We start from the raw sequence: 21,209 nt of genomic DNA on the forward strand, positions 1-21,209 counted from the left end.
TGAAGCTCAAGCTGGCATCAAGTTTGACAGGAGAAATATCAATAACTTCAGATATGCAGATGACACCACCCTAATGGCAAAAATCAAAGAGAAACTAAAGAGCCTCTTGATGAAAGTGAAAGAGAAGAGTGAAAAAGCTGGCTTAAAACTCAAGATTCAAAAAACTAAGATCATGGCATCTGGTCCCATCACTTCATGGCAAATAGATGGGGAAATAACAGAAACAGTGACAGACATTATTTTCTTCATCTTCCAAAATCACTGCAGATGGTGACTGCAGCCCTGAAATTAAAAGATGCTTGCTCTTTGAAAGAAAAGCTATAACAATCCCAGACAGAATATTAAAAAGTAGGAACATCACTTTGCTGACAGAGGTCTCTTTAGTCAAAGCTATGATATTTCCAGTTGTCATGCATGGATGTGAGAGTTGGACCATAGACAAGACTGCACGCCAAATAATTGATGCTGAGAAAGATTGAGGGCAGGAGGAAAGGGGGCAACAGGGGATGAGATGGTTGGGTGGCAACACCGACTGAATGGACATGAGTTTGAGCAAACTTCGGGAGACAGTGAAGGACAGGCAAGCGTGGGTGCTGCAGTCCATGGAAGAGTGGGGGTGTCCCAAAGAATTGGACATGACTGAGCAACTGAACAATGACAGAGCTAAAGAATCATAGTCAGAATAGAATGACTTTTTCTTGAGGCAAGTCATTTGTTGTAAGACGGGATCATATAGAAGGTTAAATGGAGACCTCTGGGGGCAAAACAGTATCTTGTTTCTGTACAGTTTTCCTTCCCTTTGTTCTGTCCTTCCTACTCTCCCTCCAGTCCTTCTTTCCTTCCTTTTTAAGGAATGTATACATGTGGTTTATATATATTTATGTATACACACATATATAAATATATAGATATATAATATGTATTACATATTAAACTAATGTGTTTAGTCGGTCAGCCCATGGATTGTAGCCCACCAGGCTCCTCTGTCCATGGGATTATCCAGGGAAGAATACTGGAGTGGGCTGCCATGTCCTTCTCCAGGGGAATCTTCCTGACCCAGGAATCGAACTCCAGTCTCTTCTGTCTTCTGAACGGGCAGGAGACATAAAACATATCTTCTTTACCACTAGAGTCACCTTGGAAGTAAGCCCATTTATATATATATATATATACACACACATATCTATATCTATATCTGTATGTATGTATATATGTATGTATATATATGCCCCTATATAATTCCCTTACTTTCAGAGAGCTATGTGTAAGTCCTAAATTTCCTGATCCCAGCAATAATTACTTTTATTGAGCAGTATGTGGAAGACACAGTTGTAAGCTCTTCGAATGTATTAACTCATTAGTTCCAAGCTCAGTCACAAATACGGGTTAATATCAGTAATAAAAACACGAAAACAAATACCTAAAAAACAAGGAGAAAAAAATGTTTGGTTTTCATCACTGAAAAACGTCAAGAGTGACGTTACAGTTACAAAAAAAAAAAAAGCTAGCTTTGAGACACTAAAATTACAACTGGCTCCTTTAAGTCTGGCGGAAGGTGGGGCCAGGTGGAAAGCCCCTTCAGGCTGGCCGCGCTCTATCGAGCTTGGGCTTTGTAAGAGCTCGGGCCACGTGACGGCAACGGGCGGCACTCTGTCTTTTTCCGCGCAGTCTCTATGGTATTCGTCTCTGCCCACTGGCCCCTAGGGAAGCGGCAGTCACGTGACAAGCTCCGGGTTTAAGGCAGGTGCCCACGTGATCCTGGCCTGCAGTAGGGTGGCTGCGGTGGTGTACCTGCGCTCCTGAAGGGCGGGCTATCAGGTCGTAGTCGCCGCTGCCTCCAGCGGACTCTCCGGAGCAGTTAGGTTCGGGAACAAGGAGCCTACGAGGCATTCATCGCTGGTGCCTACGGCACGGGTCTGCTCTTTCTGCTACCTCTGCCTTCCTCATCCCCACCTCTTTGCGAGTGAATTCCCCTTTGGGTTTCAAGACCTTGGGTCCTGAGGCCCAAACTTGAGACGAACCTCCCGCTATCCCTCTTTCCTTCTCATCCTCCATCTCTTCCTTTGCATCACCGAATCACTTCGCCTTTGAGCTGGCCAGCTCGGCGGTGCCTTGAGGCCAAGTTCCAGTCGGTAAAGGTAACCGTGCGGAAAGCGGACCCCCGGTGGACAAAGGCGGAGGCGAGAATAGAGCAGGCCTAAGGACCGCAGGCGAGGAGAACAGGCGGCTGAGGGGGTGAACAAGGGAAAAAAAAAAGAGAGAGAGAGAGAGAGTACTGCGGATTTAGAAGAGACTGGAAAAGACTTGTTGCACGATGGAAGAATCTGACTCTGAAAAAAAGATGGAGAAAGAGAATCTGGGGCCGATAATGGATCCTCCCATAGGGGAACCGGAAGGATCGCTTGGGTAGGTGAAGGGTATTAACTGAAAACTGGAAGCGGGGGTGGGGGGGGGGCGTAGACGTTCTGACTGAAGGGAGTATTGTGAATTAGAATACCCCACCTATGATAAATTGCTTCGATTTACCAGTAAGGTTGCTTTTGGTGATTGGATAAGCTATCAAGAGGCCTGGTTGTTGGGACAGGCGTGATATCACTCCAGGGAGTGAGGATTGTTCTAAGGAGGCAATCTGGATTGTTTTGAATTGTCCATAAAGAAGATTTGACGTCATCATGTTGAGAATAAGAAGACTGAGAAGAGAGCTGGTTTTTCCTGGACAGAGATCAGTGACTTGAGAATGCTTTCTGGGCCAATTTGTACTTGAGTTTGAGAATTTACCTTCTTTGTGCCTGTGATGAGTGAGATACGACTTGGAAGGACAGCTGAAGGAATAAAAATTTAGAAAAATATGTTGACTTTGAAAAAAGATATTCAAATATGACAATATTGTTTGGATTATTAAAACATTTGTAAATGTTGCTTTGATAATGTTTTAAGGTGATAAAAAGCTGAATGTTGAATTTTAACTCATTTATATTTCTAAATACATCTCCGTAGGAGCTATCTCCTCAGCAGGTAATTAAGGGAGAATAAACACAGTTTTATAATTTAGGAAATTGATGGCCTCTATTTAACTAAGGTCTGCCACACAGCTGTACTTAGCTGTTCTGCTAAATATGCTCTTTTGCACCTCTGCATTTAAAAAAAAAATTGTTTCATTCTAATTTCCAAGGCAGCTGGATCATTGAAACTCTGTCTTTTGGTTTATATCTGCAGGTGGGTGCTACCAAATACAGCCATGAAGAAAAAGGTAAGATGTGTTAGGTACATCAAAAACATGAAAGTAAAGGTAAGACATTACTGTTTAGGAAATATATTTGTGGTCACATTTGCCATCTTTTCTTGACTGTTGTAGGAGCCTTCTACATGTTCTCCCTGACTCTTGTCCCCTTCTTGGCTATCAGATTTAATTTTTTTTAACATAGAAATTTCCCATACACATACTAAAGAACTTTTTGTAACTTCCCAAAGCCCACTGAATACAATCCAAAAGATTCATCTTATAGAATGCCCTTTAAAATTATATTCCTGACTAAATCATCTGCCACACCTTTAAACCCTGTCATAGCCATGCAGCATCTGTTTTTCTCCAAATTTACAGATTAATTTGCATTTTGGGCAAGCTATGCACACACACTACACATGTCTCTGCCTGCACATTTATGTTGAACCCAGCTCAGATGTTACCACTATAAGGTTTCATGTGAGTTCTCCAAATGGAATTGTGCTCTTATGGTAATGTTCCCCACCTTGGGGTTTAGGAAGGATAGATAAGGGCACAGCTCTGGAGCAAATTTCTGACCCTTTTAGGCTTTTAGCTTCCTCATTTATAAAATGGTGATAATAATGTTACCTATCTCATAAGATTGTTAGTAAGCTTAAATAAGCAAATGCAGATAGAGCACTTAAATTAGTACTTAATACAGTTAACCTTGATAAGTCTTTCATAAGCTATTTTTTATTTTTTTTATTAGTTGGAGGCTAATTACTTCACAACATTTCAGTGGGTTTTGTCATACATTGATATGAATCAGCCATAGAGTTACATGTATTCCCAATCCCGATCCCCCCTCCCACCTCCCTCTCCACCCGATTCCTCTGGGTCTTCCCAGTGCACCAGGCCCGAGCACTTGTCTCATGCATCCCACCTGGGCTGGTGATCTGTTTCACCATAGATAATATACATGCTGTTCTTTTGAAACATCCCACCCTCACCTTTAAGCTATTAAAATAAAATTTCTTAAATTAAAAACAAAAGACCATAAAAAAAGAATGAAATACTGCCATTTGCAGCAATATGGATGGACCTAGAGAATATTGTGCTCAAAGACAAATGCTATATGATGTCACTTATATATGGAATCTAAAAACTAATACAGATGAATCTATACACAAAATAGAGACAGACACAGAAAGCAAACTACTGGTTACAAAGGAGAGAGAGACAATTTAGGGGTATGAGAGTAACATATACAAACTACTATATACAAAATAGATAAGCAAAAAATATTTATTGTTTAGCATGGGGAATTACACCCAATATCTTATAATAACCTATAGTGGAATATAATCTGCAAAAATGAATCACTGTTCTATACACCTGAAACTATTACAACTAATTATTTTGTCATAAATATTGTTTGTATGCATGCTAAGTCACTTCAATCATGTCCAACTCTGTGAGACTCTATAGACTGCAGCCGGCCAGGCTCCTCTCTCCATGGTATTCTCCAGGATAGAATACTGGAGTGGGTTGCCATGCTCTCCTCCAGGGAATCTGACCAACCCAAGGATAAATACTGTGTATTAATATTCAACTAACAAAAAAAGAAAAATACTATATTTAGTCTTTATCTAATAATTCAGTTATATAACTTCAGTTTGCAGAAGAAATGTTCTTGATGAGCCTGTCTAAAGTTGCTATCAACAAGGATGCCTAAAAATACCAGAAATTTGTAAATGCTTAAGAGTAAAACTAAAACTTTTTTTTCTAACAACTTTAAACAATATCCTCGGTAATACTTCCTTAGTAAGATAAAGTTATATAACTAAATAGTTAGATTAAGTGGAACTTGAGTGTAGTATACTTTTTTAATATTCTCAATATTTGTAATTATAAATTTTCATAAAATATCTTAGAATTGAAGATAAAATGTGTACCCCCTTATCTGAAAATCAAAGTAATTGGAACTATAGTTCATAAATTTTAAGTGAGAAAAGACTCTTAAAAGTTATATCACCTAGTTTCTCTCTTAGTGCAAGTGTCTTTGTTAAATGCTGTCACTGACTAGAAGGTATTTACCTTCACCGTTTCCACTGGACAATTCTCATTGCTAAAAATTTGCTTGTTTTATATCTTTTTGTTTTGATGGCTTGCTCATTCTTTTGATGAACATATTTTAAGTGACTGTTATATATGTTAGGCACTGAAGACTCAAAGGGAATTCTCCTTGCCATTCAGGAGCTCAGAGTCTTGTGAGACACACCAAAACAAAAATTGAATAACTGCAATGCATTATGGTCTTTGCAGTGTCCTAAGAGTGTCATGGGAGAAAAGAGATGAAGTATACCTAAGCCAGCCTAGAGTATTGGAATCAGAGAAATTATTATTTTTTATTTATTTATTTTAATTGGAGGCTAATTACTTTACAATATTGTGGTGGTTTTTGCCATACATTCACATGAATCAGCAATGGGTGTACATGTGTTCCCCATCCTGAACCCCCTCCCACCTCCCTCCCCATCCCATCCCTCTGGGTCATTCCAGTGCACCAGCCCTGAACACCCTGTCTCATGCATTGAACCTGGACTGGCAATCTATTTCACATATGATAGTATACATTTTTCAATGTTATTCTCTCAAATCATCCCACCCTCGCCTTCTCCCACAGAGTCTAAAAGTCTATTCTTTACATGTATGTCTCTTTTGCTGTCTTGCATATAGGGTCATCGTTACCATCTTTCTAAATTCCATATATATGCATTAATATACTGTATTGGTATTTTTCTTTCTGACTTACTTCGCACTGTATAATAGGCTCCAGTTTCATCCACCTCATTAGAACTGATTCAAATGCATTCTTTTTAATAGCTGAGTAATATTCCATTGTGTATATGTATCACAGCTTCCTTATCCATTCGTCTGCTGATGGACATCTAGGTTGCTTCCATGTCCTAGCTATTGTAAACAGTGCTGTGATGAACATTGGGCTACACGTGTCTCTTTCAATTCTGGTTTCCTCACTGTGTATGCCCAGCAATGGGATTGCTGGGTCATATGGCAGTTCCATTTCCAGTTTTTTAAGGAATCTCCACACTGTTCTCCATAGTGGTTGTACTGATTTGCATTCCCACCAACAGTGTACGAGGGTTCCTCTTTCTCTGCACCCTCTCCAGCATTTATTGCTTGTAGACTTTTTGATAGCAACCATTCTGACTGGCCTGAGATGGTACCTCATTGTGGTTTTGATTTGCATTTCTCTGATAATGAGTGATGTTGAGCATCTTTTCATGTGTTTGTTAGCCATCTGTATGTCTTCTTTGGAGAAATGTTTATTTAGTTCTTTGGCCCATTTTTTGATTGAGTAACTTATTTTTCTGGAATTGAGCTGCAGGAGCTGCTTTTATATTTTTGAGATTAATTCTTTGTCAGTTGCTTCATTTGCTATTATTTTCTCCCATTCTGAAGGCTGTCTTTTCATGTTGCTTATAGTTTCCTTCATTGTGCAAAAGCTTTTAAGTTTCATTAGGTCCCATTTGTTTATTTTTGCTTTTATTTCCATTACTTTGGGATGTGGGTCACAGAGGATCCTGCTATGTTTTCCGGAATCAGAGAAATTCTTGAGATGATTTCTGAACCAAGTCTTGAAGGATAAGTGGAGCTTAGGTGAAGAAAGAAAAGGGAGTGTAAAGTTAATGGCAGAGAGTTCAGCATAAAAAGTGACATAGAACTGGGCTCCCTGGAGACCTGATACATTCAAAGGAACTATAAGCAGTTCAGTTCATTGTGGATGGACTCTACAAGTTTCAGGCTAGGAGGGTCAGAAGACAAGGGCAGAGGAGTAAATAAGCCAGATCAATGAGGGTCTTATATGTAGTTTAAGGACTTGATCCTGTAGGCAATGGGACACTTATGAAAAGAAATAAAAGAGTATCTAGGACTTCCCAGGTGTCTCAGTGGTAAATCCACCTGCCAATGTAAGAGACGTGGGTTTGATCCCTAGGTTGGGGAGATACCCTGGAGAAGGAAATGGCAACCCACTCCAATATTTTTGCCTGGAAAATCCCATGGCAGAGGATTCGGTTGGGCTACACTTCATGGGGTTACAAACAGTCGGACACAACTGAGCAGCTGAGCACACGCACAGTGCAAAAGAGTAAATAATGGAACAAAATCATGAAGGTGAGTAAAAGGGATGAGATTAATGGTAGAAGTGGTAAGGTTGACCCTGAGGAAGACGGTGAAATTTAATTTATACTGAAATACCCTGACAGATAGTGCAGTGCATAAAATATTAGATTATGAGAGTTTCCTGTTAAGTTGATTCCTTTCATCAGATTATTGGAGCTTCCTTTATTTCACTAATGTAGTACTGAATGTATGATAGTATATATTTATAACATGATAAATTCACTGTGATTCTATCACCAAGAGAAATTGTGACTTACGACAGGTAAGTGACTGGTCTCTGGAATTCTAGGTACCTCCATGTTCACATTGGTCAGAGAGCTAGTCAATTACAAGTATCCACTTTAGGTTGTGTGTACTGTCACTTCAGTAAAACATCAAGTCCAAGAGATAAATAGATCCCTTTAGATTTGATTTGCCCTTGATTGCTGACTTCTTTCTTTTCTTTTTTCCCATTTTTGTCTTTAGGTCCTGTTGATGGGTAAAAGTGGGTCGGGTAAGACCAGCATGAGGTCTATTATCTTTGCAAATTATATTGCAAGAGACACACGTCGCCTTGGTGCAACAAGTAAGATGTTTTGTCTTATTGTAAAGTTATGTGATCTTAATCTGCATAACACACTTGGTTGCAGTAACTTGGTGATACAGAGACTGATAGATTTGTTTTTGAGCACTTTTCCTTTTTTTTCCATTCCTTCTCAGAAGGATGTGACCTAATTCTGGTTACTACTGCTTGGCTCTCTTGGAGAGGTTCTTTTCTTTCTAGGTTGCTTACCAAATGGGATATCCTTGTCCAACTTTGTTTTTGTCCTGTTCTTTCTCAACAAGCATAGGGGTCCTTTTGTTTGTTCAATTTTTATGTGGGGGAGGGTATTTGTTTTTAACTGTTATTATGTAAAAAGAAATTAATTTATAGGTACTAACAAGCATAACATTAAAATATATGATTTTTAAAGCAGTTGTTAGTCCTAGTCTTATTAAAAGGTAAATTGCTGGGGTTGGGAGGCTGTCAGAGGAAGATTATCTGGATCTGTACTCTGCTATTTCACTTCCTGGATATGCATAGATGTTCTCGTTGGAATTCAAGCTTTGACTTGAGAAATGTTTCATTGCCCTTTATGGTTTGAATCTTAAATCTGATTTCTTAGTACAAACTAGCTGGGCTGCCATGGCTGCTCAGTAGATCTATGCTCCTGGGAGACCCTTTCTGTCTTTAGGCTATAATGCCATTTCATTTTGTAGCATCCAAGAATTTTTGGATTCTTGGTCCTTGGCCTCTAGGTAACAAAACCATTGTCCTACTTGGCTTTCGATTTTTCCTGATCTGGGTTACTAGCATCTTGAACACTTTTAGGGACAAGCTACCTACTACTTCAAAAGGTATCTCATTCTGGTTTCAAGAACAACAGACATTTTTCAAACACACCTATATTCCAGATGCTAGGATACAAAGGAGAAAGAAACCTCTTTTCTGTTCTTAAAGTGCTTAAAGTATAGTATAGACTCTCATAATTGGGTAAGCTTTAATGATTAGAAAGTTATTTCTTAGTTAAAGCCCCAGATCTATTTCCCTTTATTTCTGTTGGTTGGTACCCTTTCTGTTCTCTTGAGCCTCTGCAAATATTTTAGTATGATTAATGTCTCAATCTATCCTAGCCATCCCTTGCCTCTCAAATCTTATCTTCCTTAAGTTAAAAATCTCTGGTTCCTCCTCTCTCTCATTTGACATCATTTTGAAGCATTTTTAGGGACTTGTTTGAATATGTCTATATTTTTTTAGAGCTGAGATTTAAATGAAGACATGGTCTAATCACAGGAGAGTATGACTAGTACATCTCTTGTCCTGGGTGTCACACTGCTGTTAGCACAGTCTAGCCCCTACTCTCCTGTGGAGTGGCTTTCATTATACTGAGTCATACTAAAAAGTATTACTTTTCACATATATTTTTATTAAAACACAAATCATCCTTTTGATTCTTATGCAGTTAGCAGTTTGAACATATGAATAAATGTTTATTGAATTATTCAGTTTTGATTGTTTTAGCCCATGAAAGGTTAACTTTGAAATCTAGAACAAGTTACTGTCTCACTGGGCCTCAGTTTCCTTATCCAGAGAAAAGGAGTTGGATCCTATTTTCATTTTAGCTACTTATTTGCTCATCTGATATGTTAACTACCCTTCCTAGCTTTGTGCAATTTTAAGCATCTCATCTAGTTTTCATCTAAGTCATTTATCAAAAATTTTGGTCAGGACAGGGTCCTATGGTCTATTATGCCTCAGGAGACTTCCTTCTAGAAATTATCTATTCAGACTCTTCCCTGTTTTGATTGGCTATATTTTAATTTTTTTTCTGTTCTTCCAAGTTTAATACTTGGACCTTAATCAAATGGTTTCAGTAGAACAGACAAAGTTAATGTTTAATTATATGCTGTTCTATTTACTTCAGTTCTCATATGAACTTCATTTTAATAGGTGAAGAAAATATGACCTTGAAGTTAAGCTCACTCAACTCATGAGTGTTAGAGCTAGAATGTCAGTCGGTGTTCCTGCTTTATTCATTATGCTACAGCTGCAATTGCTGGCAGACTTCTCTTTGTGTTTTAAGTTCTGCACCTTTCATTGAAGTTGTTTTCTAGTCCAGTTAATATTTTTGTCTTTAGCTAATCAGAGTTGAATGACTGCTCTGAGTCTGGTGAATAGTCTTATCACCCAAATTTCAGAGCTAGTCAAGCTACTTACAATAGTTTTGACATAATCTAGCAGCTTCATTAAAACATGAACAGAATGTTGCAAATTATATGAACCCTGTACATTTAAACAGGCCATTTATTTGAAAAATGTTTTTCTGGAGCTTCCTGTGGATGGGACAGGGCTCTTGGGGCTATCTCAAGTGGGACCTTTATTGATAATACTTTGTTAGTAATTACTGTATTTCTTAAAGTTGGTAAAAGTATACTTCAAAATATTATGTTGACCTTAATGCTTTAGTGTATCATTAACTAGCTTGTCATTTCTGGAAGAAAGGTCTGAGTTCTACTGCTAAATTTATAGACTAAATAAAAATATGTATAGTATATTGATTTTTGCTTACTATTCATTTTTGTTCAAATGCTGATTTTCTTTAAAAGTAGTGAAAGAGTACATATTCTAAAATATTATATCACCTTGAATGTTTTAGTGTTTTTCTAGTTTGTCATTGCTGAAAAAAGCCCAGTTTCATTTTATTAAACTTAGAGTGTACCGTGTTTTGGAATTTGAAGTAAGGATACAGAATGGTGGTATTTATTTATTAGGGTACTGTTAAAATGTTTGTTGGAATTGTAAACTTGTCAATAAAAATTGTGCTTATGAAGTATTTTAGTCTCAAACACTGTTGACAGCTCCAAGATTTCCTACCTTCTCAAAATTCTCTGATCTCTTGGCTTTTATTTAATGCTGTATTACCCTGGTTTTATTCCTTTATCTTTAATCATCCCTCCTTTTAAAAAAAAGAATTTCTTCTTTCTGCCCCATAAGTGTATGTGATTTCTCAAAGCTCTGTTCTTGGTTCTTTCCAGTTGCTCTTATGGTAGCAAGACAGGAAGACTAGGAGAGCCAGAGGGCCCTGTAAGAGAACTGAGACTGAAGAGAGAGGCAGAAAGTGGGGGTTAGATCATAAAGTGCCCTGTATGCCAAGTCAGGTAGTTTAAACTGAAGTTGGAGGGAAACCTTTATAGAGTTTCTAACAAAAAAGTAATATGATCAGATTTCATTATTTTTCATTTTCAACTTTAATTACAAAAGTAGTATTTGTGAAAAGTCCCTCATTCTCAGGCCTACTTCCTATGGACAACCATCACTAATAATTTGAGGTTATCCTTCTGGCCTTATATTTTCTGAGCATATGCAGTCATGCATAGAGACATGTTATTATTTTTCTTTTTAAAGAAGGATTAAATAAAATCTGCATTGTGGGAAGATCATTATATCTGTAATATGGAGGATAGATTGGAGAGAGGCAAGGGAAGAAACAGATTGACAAATTCGGGAACTATTTTTAGTAGACCAGGTAAGAGATGATGGGGGCTTAATTTGGATTAGGGTAGTAGTAGTGGTATGTTGAGAAGCAAATGGATTTGGGGTATATTTAAGAGGTAAAGTCATCAGGACTTGCTGGTATGTTTGGGGGGAATGAAGCAGGAAAGAGTGAACTCAGGATGAAGCTTAAGGTTTTGGCTTAGTCATCTGGTTAAAATCACTGAATTAGGGAAGACTAAAAGAGGAATAGATTTTGTGGGAAGAATGGGGAGATGATGTTATATTTGGATATATTGAGTTTGGGATACTTGCAGTATATGCAAATGAAGATGTCCAATATATGATTCAGAAAGGGAAGAGAGAAATCTGTATTACAGATAAATAATTATGGATTATCAGTATCTAAATGTTAAAATAATATGAATTGATTAGCTTGCCTGGGAGCGGAAGAATACATAGAGAGAAGAGTAGGTGGCCAAAGATGGAATCCTGAAGAACCCCAACATTTAAGGGACAGAAAGAAGAACAGGAACCTGTGAAAGAGGACCTGCTGGAGCAGTTATAGGTCTCCTATCAGAGGCCAAGAGAAGAGAATTTTTTTGAGAAGAGACTAGTCAACAGTGTCATGTGCAGAAAGTAAGACAAGGACTAAAAAAGTCCACTGGATTTGGTAATGGGCCATTGGTCACTTGATGAGAACAATTTTTATGATATGGGGGTAGACCAGATTTTTATCCCATGTGCTCCATATCTAAAGTCACTGAATCCTGTCACTTCCCTTGTTATTGTCTTTCCTTTTCTCAGTAGCACTTCTTTCCATTTTTTTTTAGTACTAGACCGTTTACATAGTCTTCAAATTAATAGCAGTTTGAGCACCTACTCTCTCGTAGACTCTGTTGGAAATACAAAGACATGTAAGATATGATTCCTTTTCCAAGGAGGGGGAAAAAGGGGGAAAAGGGAAATAGTTTGAGCAACTACTACATGCCAGGCACTTGAGGTATGATAATCCCTTTAATCCTGTGAGGTCAATTGTATGCCTCCCACCTTTTTTCTTAATAGAAGAGGAAACTGATACTCAGGGGTTAAGTGACTTACCCAAGGTCACACAGAGAGGTAGAATGGGTATCTGAGCTAAGAGCTGTTTGACTCCAATGCCTGTATTTTTTAAGTAATGCTTTGCTGCTTATGATCTAGTTTATGAGAAGATAAAATTCCACAAAGTTAGATAGCAGTCAGTTTAAGCAACAGCTTCAAGATAGAGAAGAAACACCACTGTGTGTTGATTAACTGTTACAGAAATTATAAAGATGATAATTGCTAGACTTTAAGAAATTTCCAGGAAAAGAATTTTCATTATTCCTTGTGATTTTTAGTGCCTGGCAGAGAGTAGATGCTTAATAAATGTTTAAATGAATTCAGAGGGAGCGATGATGGTAAGTGGGGGTGGCTAGGTAGGGTTTTTAGAGGAGGTGGGGTTTAAGCTGGGTCTTAGAGGATGAATCTAACTTTGGAAGAAAGGTGGGGAAGATTTTCTAGGAAAATGGACAGAATAGACAAAGTATAGGGTGGGGAGGGACATGGAAGGCAGAGGTCGCAAACAGGCAGCTTGTATGCTGGATAAGGCCTGTAGATGTGTTTTGTTTGACCTGTGCAATGTTTTAGAAAAATTGGAATTAGTTATCAATATGTAAAAGTTTCCATAAAAACTCTGGATTTCCTGCTACTATTGAAAAATTTAAAGATCTGGAAATCCTGAGCCCATGTTCCTGCATGGCAAATGAGCTAGAGCTAAGTGATTGCTGTCCATTCCATTGTCCCCTTCAGTGGATGTTTACTCTCCATACATGATCAGCTTCACACTTGTACGTTTACTGGCCTGGCTCCTATTAGCAAGTTTGCGACCCCTGATATAAAGTGTGTTGGAGGCTGGGGAGGTAGAGGGGTTTGGGAGGACTGTGAATAAACTGAATAAAATTGGGCTGGAGCAAAAGGCTTTATTAATGTGATTCATTGGGGGAACATAAAGGTAGATTGGAAGCCAAATTCTGAAGGACCTTGCATGCCCCTCTGTAGGCATGGAGGAGCCATTGAAAGTTTATAAAATGGGGAGTGACATGTTCAAAGTAGTGTTAAGAAGATGAACCTGGCAGTAGTCTATAGGATGAAGTAAAGTGAGTAAGGCTTCCTGAGGCTGAGCGTGTGCATGCTCAGTCGTGTCCAACTCTTTGTGACCCTATGGACTGTAGCCCACCAGGCTCCTCTGTCCTTGGGATTTTCTAGGCAAGAATGCTGGAGTGGGTTGCCATTCCTCCGCCAGAGAATCTTCCTGACCCAGGAATCAAACCCTCATCTCCTGTGTTACCTGCAGTGCAGGCAGATTCTTTACTGTTTGAGCCATCGGGGAAGCCCCCAAGGCTTCCTGGTGGGAGGTAATTATGGAGCTACTGTAGCTGTATAGGCTTGAGAAGGTAAGAGCCTTCCCTAATATTAGTAGCAGGTAGTAAAACAAAGAATGGAATTGGGAATAGCAATGAATTGAATGTGGATAGAGGAGTCAAAAATGACCCCCTCAAAATGGGAAAATGATAGGGTCCTTAATCAAAATAAGAAAATCAGTAGAGGGAGTGAGTTTGGTTATGTTTTATGTTCGTTTATATTTGGTTTTTGTTGTCCTTTTTAATTTTAAATTTTTTGTGGAATGTATTGATAGGTCAGAAAAGAGCTATTAAATGGTATATGTCTCTGTCTTACATGTTGAAATTTTAACAGTATTATAATTGGAGATTGTTTCTGCTCTAAGCACTAAAACTACTAAAATATAATGACTTACATGAAAGCCATTTCTGTAGCTCAGGATAGTTTAGGTGCCCATCTTGCCACTAAACCACACTGCTAAGCTGAAAATCACCTTCTTGTTGTAGCTTTGAGCATTTCACTCCACTTTGGTCCTTCTAAATTCCATGGGTTAGTGCTTTATTTTGAATTTCATCTTGCATGCTACAATTACTAGATTTGTCATATTTGTTTTCCAGTTGATGTAGAACATTCTCATGTTCGATTTCTGGGAAACCTGGTATTGAACCTGTGGGACTGTGGTGGGTAAGTACCATCTGCTTAATTCTTCATAAAGTCAATGTCAATAATCATGGCATCTAGTATAATCAGCACAGAGAATGCCATTGATGCTGTTCAGTCACTAAATTGTGTCTGACTCTTTGCAACCCCATGGACACAGCGAATATACTAGAGTAACTATAATAGATAAATTAGATAAAATTACTTCAGAATTGGCACTTCATTGAATGAAGATATCTGATTTTTCTATTACTGTGAAAATACCCTCTATATTTGACATGTTTAAGCAGTACTCACACAAGCTATATCTAAGTATCTATGGTATGGGATCAATCATCCTTCTCTTTTTTAGATGAAGAAATTAGGTTTCTGTCTCAAGCAGCCTAACACCAATGCTGAGCTCTCAGCCATCACACCATATCATCTCATTTTTTGGTATTTTAATAATTATCTCCAGGCAATCTAAGCAGTTATTTGGACCTCAGTTCTCCAGCTGAGTTTCCCACTATTGGAGGAATAGGAGACAGTTTTTCCTCTCGTGTCCAACACACTTCCAGAATATCCCATCACAAATACACATTCACTGTGCGTGTGGAGCTCCCTTCCATATGGTGTGCTTTCTATTCTTGCATCTCTATGCTACAGTAGCAATATATAGTGCACAATAATTAGGAGCCCTTAAGCTGTGGAATTAGATTAGGGTTTGTATCTCAGCTCTGTTAGCTGTGTTATCTTGGATAGATCTTTTAAACACTCTGAGCTACAGGTTTTTCATCTGTATAATAGGAATAATGATGGTACCAACCCATAGAGTTTTGATGATTGAAAATATATATATTATATATTTTATATAAATTTATAAAATTTATATATTTTATATATTTATAAATTTATATATATTATATATATATAAAGTAAAGAAAGTAAAGAAATGTTGTAATTAGCTCAGTGTCTCCTAGCTCCTAGTATAGAGCCAACTAGGGAATAGGTGCTCAATGAATATTTGGTGAAAGAATAACAAATCAGAAAATAACTTCATTATTGCTAACAGGTGGATCACTTAATACACTAGTAGCTTTCTCCATGTAAATCCTTCTTCAGTATCATTGCTTTCAATTCTGTAATCTGTATCAAGAGATTAGTCCAAGCCCTTTGCTTTTAGTTACTAACATGTTATTGTCATTTTTACAGATAAGGCAGCTGAGGTCCAGTGAGATCATGAATCTCCCAAGGTCACATAGCAACTTGAGAGCAGAGTGTAGGACTAGAAGCTGCATTCACGATTTCTTGTAAAGGAACTGCTATTTACTGAGAGCATGCAATATGCCAGGTTTCATGCTAGATTCTTTCCTTTAGGAAAGAATAGATTTTCAGAATAGCCTCCAGAAATTTAGGAAGTTAAATTTACCAGAAACCCCCACCCCAATTCAATGATTATTCTTGTTTTCTAGAAATCTATTCAACATTCACTCAGCAAATACCTATTGATCACCTTCTATGTATCACACAGTAAGAAAAGCATTGAAAGTTACACCATATTAGATTAATATACACAGTATTTGGTGGCTATGACAAAAGTTTTCATAGTACATATCTTTTTTCTTTTCTTCTTTATTTATATAGTTGTTTCATTTTTGTTTTTTTTTACTTTTAATGGAATTTTATTGTAAATATAAAATTGCCTATTTTTTTTTAATTTTTATTAGTTGGAGGCTAATTACTTCACAACATTTCAGTGGGTTTTGTCATACATTGATATGAATCAGCCATAGAGTTACACATATTCCCCATCCCAATCCCCCCTCCCACCTCCCTCTCCACCCGATTCCTCTGGGTCTTCCCAGTGCACCAGGCCCAAGCACTTGTCTCATGCATCCCACCTGGGCTGGTGATCTCTTTCACCATAGATAATATACATGCTGTTCTTTCAAAACATCCCACCCTCACCTTCTCCCACAGAGTTCAAAAGTCTGTTCTGTATTTCTGTGTCTCCTTTTCTGTTTTGCATATAGGGTTATCGTTACCGTCTTTCTAAATTCCATATATATGTGTTAGTATGCTGTAATGTTCTTTATCTTTCTGGCTTACTTCACTCTGTATAATGGGCTCCAGGTTCATCCATCTCATTAGAACTGATTCAAATGAATTCTTTTTAACGGCTGATTAATATTCCATGGTGTATATGTACCACAGCTTCCTTATCCATTCATCTGCTGATGGGCATTTAGGTTGCTTCCATGTCCTGGCTATTATAAATAGTGCTGCGATGAACATTGGGGTGCACGTGTCTCGTTCAGATCTGGTTTCCTCAGTGTGTATGCCCAGGAGTGGGATTGCTGGGTCATATGGCAGTTCTATTTCCAGTTTTTTAAGAAATCTCCACACTGTTCTCCATAGCGGCTGTACTAGTTTGCATTCCCACCAACAGTGTAAGAGGGTTTCCTTTTCTCCACACCATCTCCAGCATTTATTGCTTATAGACTTTTGGATAGCAGCCATCCTGACTGGCGTGTAATGCTACCTCATTGTGGTTTTGATTTGCATTTCTCTAATAATCATTTTTGTTTTTTTAAGATTTAATTTTTGTTGAGGTAACATTGGCTTTTCCTATCATATAGATTTCATGTGTACAACATTGTATTTCTACTTCTGTATACCCTACAGCATGCTCACAACCCAAAATATAGTTTCTATCCATACAGTTTACCCCCTGTATCCTTTCCACCCACCCCCTGCCCCTTTCCTTCCAATAATCACTACTCTGTTTTCTATATCTATGTGTTTGTTTTTTTAGTTTGATCTGTAAATTTATTATTTTTTATATGATGAGTAAGATCATATGGTATTTGTCCATCTGACTTATTTCACTTAATATCCACAAGATACACCCATGTTGTTCATATGTCAAGTTTTCATCTTTTTTATGGTTGAATAGTAGTCCATTGTATATAGATATGACACCTTTTTTATCCATTCATCTGTTGATTGACACTTAGGTGGTTTCCATATCTTATCTATTACAAATAATGCCACAGTGAACATAGGGGTGCATGTTTCTTTTCAAGTTAGTGTTTTCATATTCTTTGAATAAATATCCAGAAGTGGGATAGCTGATAGCTGTAGTCTTGATTTTTTGAGTACTCTCCATATTTCTTCCTTTATCGTGAGAATCCACAATAAAGGACAGAAACAGTAAGGACCTAACAGAAGGAGAAGAGATGAAGAAGAGGTGGCAAGAATACAAAGAAGTATAAAAGAAAGATCTTGAGAGCCCCTTGGAAAGCAAGGAGATCAAGCCAGTCATTCCTAAAGGAAATCAACCTGAATATTCATTGAAGAGACTGATGCTGAAGCTGAAGCTCCAATAATTTGGCCACCTGATACAAAGAGTCAATTCATTGAAAAGGCCTTGATGCTGGGAAAGATGGTTAGATAGCATCACCAACTCAACAGACATGAATTTGAGAAAACTCCAGGGGATAGTGGAGGACAGAGGAGCTTCTTGTGCTACAATCCATGGAGTCACAAAGAGTCTGACACAATTTGGCAACTGAACAACAGCAACAACATATTTCTTCCATACTGGCTGCACCAATTTACATTCCCATAAAGAGCTCATAAAGGTTCCCCTTTTTCCACTTGTTATTTATCCACTTGTTATTTCTGCCTTTTTGTTAATAGCCAATGTAACAGGCCTTAGATGATTATTGTGATTTATATTTACATTCCCCTAGTAATCAGTGACATTGAACATCTTTTCATGCTCCTGTTAACCATTTGCATACATTTGGAAAAATGTCTGTTCAGCTGCTCTGCCCATTTTTTAATCAGATTGTTTTGTTGCTGTTGATGATGATGATGATGAGTTTATATGAATTATTTATATATTTTAGATATTAGCACATTATCAGATGTATGATTTGAATGTCTTTTCCCTCCCATTGAGTCGGTTGTCTGTTTGTTCTGTTGTTAGTTTCTTTTGCTGAGGAGAAGCTTTTTAGTTTGTTGTAGTTCCATTTGTTTATTTTTATTTCTGTTTCCCTTACCTAAGGAGACATATCTAGAAAGATATTGCTAAGACTGATGTCAAATACCATACTGCCTAAGTTTTCCTCTAGTAGTTTTATGGCTTCAAATACTGTGTTGAAGTCTTTAGACCATTTTCCATTTTCAGTTAATTTTTCTGTATGATATGAGATTAGTTTCATTTCATTTCTGTATGGTGTGAGACTGATCTAGTTTCTTTTTTCTTTGCATGCTGCTCTTCATTTTTTCCAACACCATTTATTGAAGAGACTATACTGTGTTCATTGCATATTCTTTGCTTCTTTGCCATAAATTAATTTCTGTATATGCATAGATTTCTAGACTCTCAGTTCTGCTCCTTGACCTGTATCTATTTTTCTGCTAATACCATGCAGCTTTGATTACTGTGGCTTTGTAGTATTTTGAAATCAGGGAGTGTTATATCTCCAGCTTTGTTCTTTTATTCAGAATTACTTTCACTATTTGGGTCTTTTGTAATTCTATACAAATTTTAGGATTATTTCTTCTATTCCTATAAAAATGTTGTTGGAATTTTAATAGGGATTATATTCATTTTGTATATCACTTTGCATTATAGAGACATTTTAACAATATTCTTCTAATCCAAGAGCACACAATATCTTCCCATTTATTTGTTTCTTCAGTTCTTTTTTATCAGCAATTTATAGATTTCAATGTATGGTTCTTTTACCTCCTTGATTAAATTTACTTCTAGATATTCTTTTTGTCATAGTTATAAATGGGATTGTTTACTTAATCTCTCTATCTCATTATTAGTGTATAGAAACACAACAGGTATTTGTGTATATATTGATTTTGTATCCTTCAACTTTACTGTATTTGTTTATTATTTTTATTATTTTTTTGGTGGAGACTTTAGGATTTTATACAAAATCATGTCATCTGCAAATCAGTTTTACTTCTTCCTTTCCAATTTATATATCTTTTGTTTCCTTTTCTTGCCTAATTGCTCTGGCTAGGATTTCCAATACTATGTTGAATAAAAATGGCTATGGTGGGCATTCTTGTCTTGTTCCAGATTTTAGAGAATAGCTTTCAATTTTTCACCAATGAGTGTGATGTTAGCTGTGGGTTTATCATATACAGCCTTTATTATGTTGAGGTGCTTCCTTTTATACCTACTTTATTGAGTTTTATCATAAATGTATGTTGAATTTTGTCAAATGCTTTCTCTGCAGTTACTGAGGTAATCATATGATTTTTATACTTCATTTTATGAATGTAGTATATCACATGGATTGACTTGCAGATGTTGAAACATCCATGTATCCCTAGAGTAAATCCCACTGATCATGGTGCATGATCCTTTTAATGTATTGTATTTGGTTTGCTGTTATTTTGTTGATGATTTTTGCATCCATGTGCATCAGAGATACTAGCTTGTAATTTTCCTTTTGTGTGTGTTGGCTTCGTCTGATTTGGTATTAGGGGGATATTGGCTTCATAAAATGAGTTAGGACGTGCTCCCTTCTCTTCAATTTATTAGAGTAGTTTGAGAAGGGTAGTTATTAAATCTACCTTGAATGTTTGGTGGAATTCATCTGAAACCATCTGGTCCTGGACTTTTGTTTTTTGGTAGTTTTTGATTGCTGTTTCAACCTCCGTACTAGTGGTCAGCCTATTCAAATTGTCTGTTTCTTCATGGTTCAGTCTTAGACGGTTTTATGATTCTAAGATTGTGTCCATTTTTTTCTAGGTTGTCCAATTTGTTGGAATATTCTCTTACAATCCTTTGTTTTCTGTGGTATCTTTTGTTATTCTTATCCTTTGTATTTTTATGGTAGCTTTTGTTTCTGATTTTTTAATATGGGTCTTACTTTATAACCTGTCCAGCTGCTCTGTGTCTTTTGATATAAATTCACTTCACTTACATTTTGGGTGATTATTGATGGATGAGGACTTAGTACTGCCATTTTATCTTTTGTTTTCTACTTGCTCTATATTTTTATTGTTTATTTTCCTTGTGTTTCTGTCTGCTATTTTTGGTTGGTAGTTTTCTATGATATTTTCCTCAGTTTCCTCTTTTTGTATGTTTTGTGCCTCCATTTTAGATCTATGTCTTGCAGTTACCATGAAGTGTATATCAAATATCACATAGATAAATAGTCCCTTTTCTGTTAATAGCATCTTATCTTCATTTAACTACATGGTTTTCCTCTTCCTCTTTTGTGTTTTTATTGTCTCAAACTTCCCCTTTTTATATTGTGAGTTTGTTACCAACTTAAAGTAGCTATAGTTATTTTTTTTTTTTGCATTTTCTCCCCTTTTAACCTTTATGCAATAATAAAGCATTTAAAAACCTGTTCTGACAATTGCAGTTTTCTGATTCTGTCACCTTCTCATGCTCATGATGAGTCGTGTCCAACTCTTTATAACCTTTTGGACTGTAGCCCTCCAGGCTCCTCTGTCCGTGAGATGTTTTAGGCAAAAATCCTGGAGTGGGTTGCCATTTCCTTTTTCAGGGGATCTTCCTGACCCACAGATCAAACCCATGTCTTCTGCAATGCAAGTGGATTCTTTACCACTGAGCCATTGAGGAAACCCATTTATCACTTTATTTATGCCAAGTTTTGTGTACTTCTGTCTTTTTGTTTCTGGTATAAGAACTCTGTTCAGCATCTCTCATAAGGCAGCTCT

General features: G+C 37.2%; 1 protein-coding gene across 2 annotated transcripts in view; it reads left to right on the plus strand.

Moving 5' to 3' along the window:
- The first annotated feature begins 1,682 nt into the window (after positions 1-1,682).
- The window catches only part of RRAGB (Ras related GTP binding B), a 35,340-nt gene continuing 15,813 nt past the window's right edge, over positions 1,683-21,209 (plus strand). The window contains exons 1-5 of one of the 2 annotated variants that reach the window (XM_043459266.1): positions 1,683-2,406; positions 3,217-3,250; positions 7,877-7,976; positions 12,257-12,340; positions 14,462-14,528. In XM_043459266.1, coding sequence (XP_043315201.1) covers positions 2,315-2,406; positions 3,217-3,250; positions 7,877-7,976; positions 12,257-12,340; positions 14,462-14,528 — 377 coding nt within the window. In that variant the 5' untranslated portion in view covers positions 1,683-2,314. The remainder of the gene's footprint in view (positions 2,407-3,216; positions 3,251-7,876; positions 7,977-12,256; positions 12,341-14,461; positions 14,529-21,209) is intronic. The other variant, XM_043459267.1, reaches the window with a different exon arrangement.

Source organism: Cervus canadensis, chromosome X (genome assembly GCF_019320065.1).
Source record: "Cervus canadensis isolate Bull #8, Minnesota chromosome X, ASM1932006v1, whole genome shotgun sequence".
Taxonomy (NCBI): Eukaryota; Metazoa; Chordata; class Mammalia; order Artiodactyla; family Cervidae; genus Cervus; species Cervus canadensis.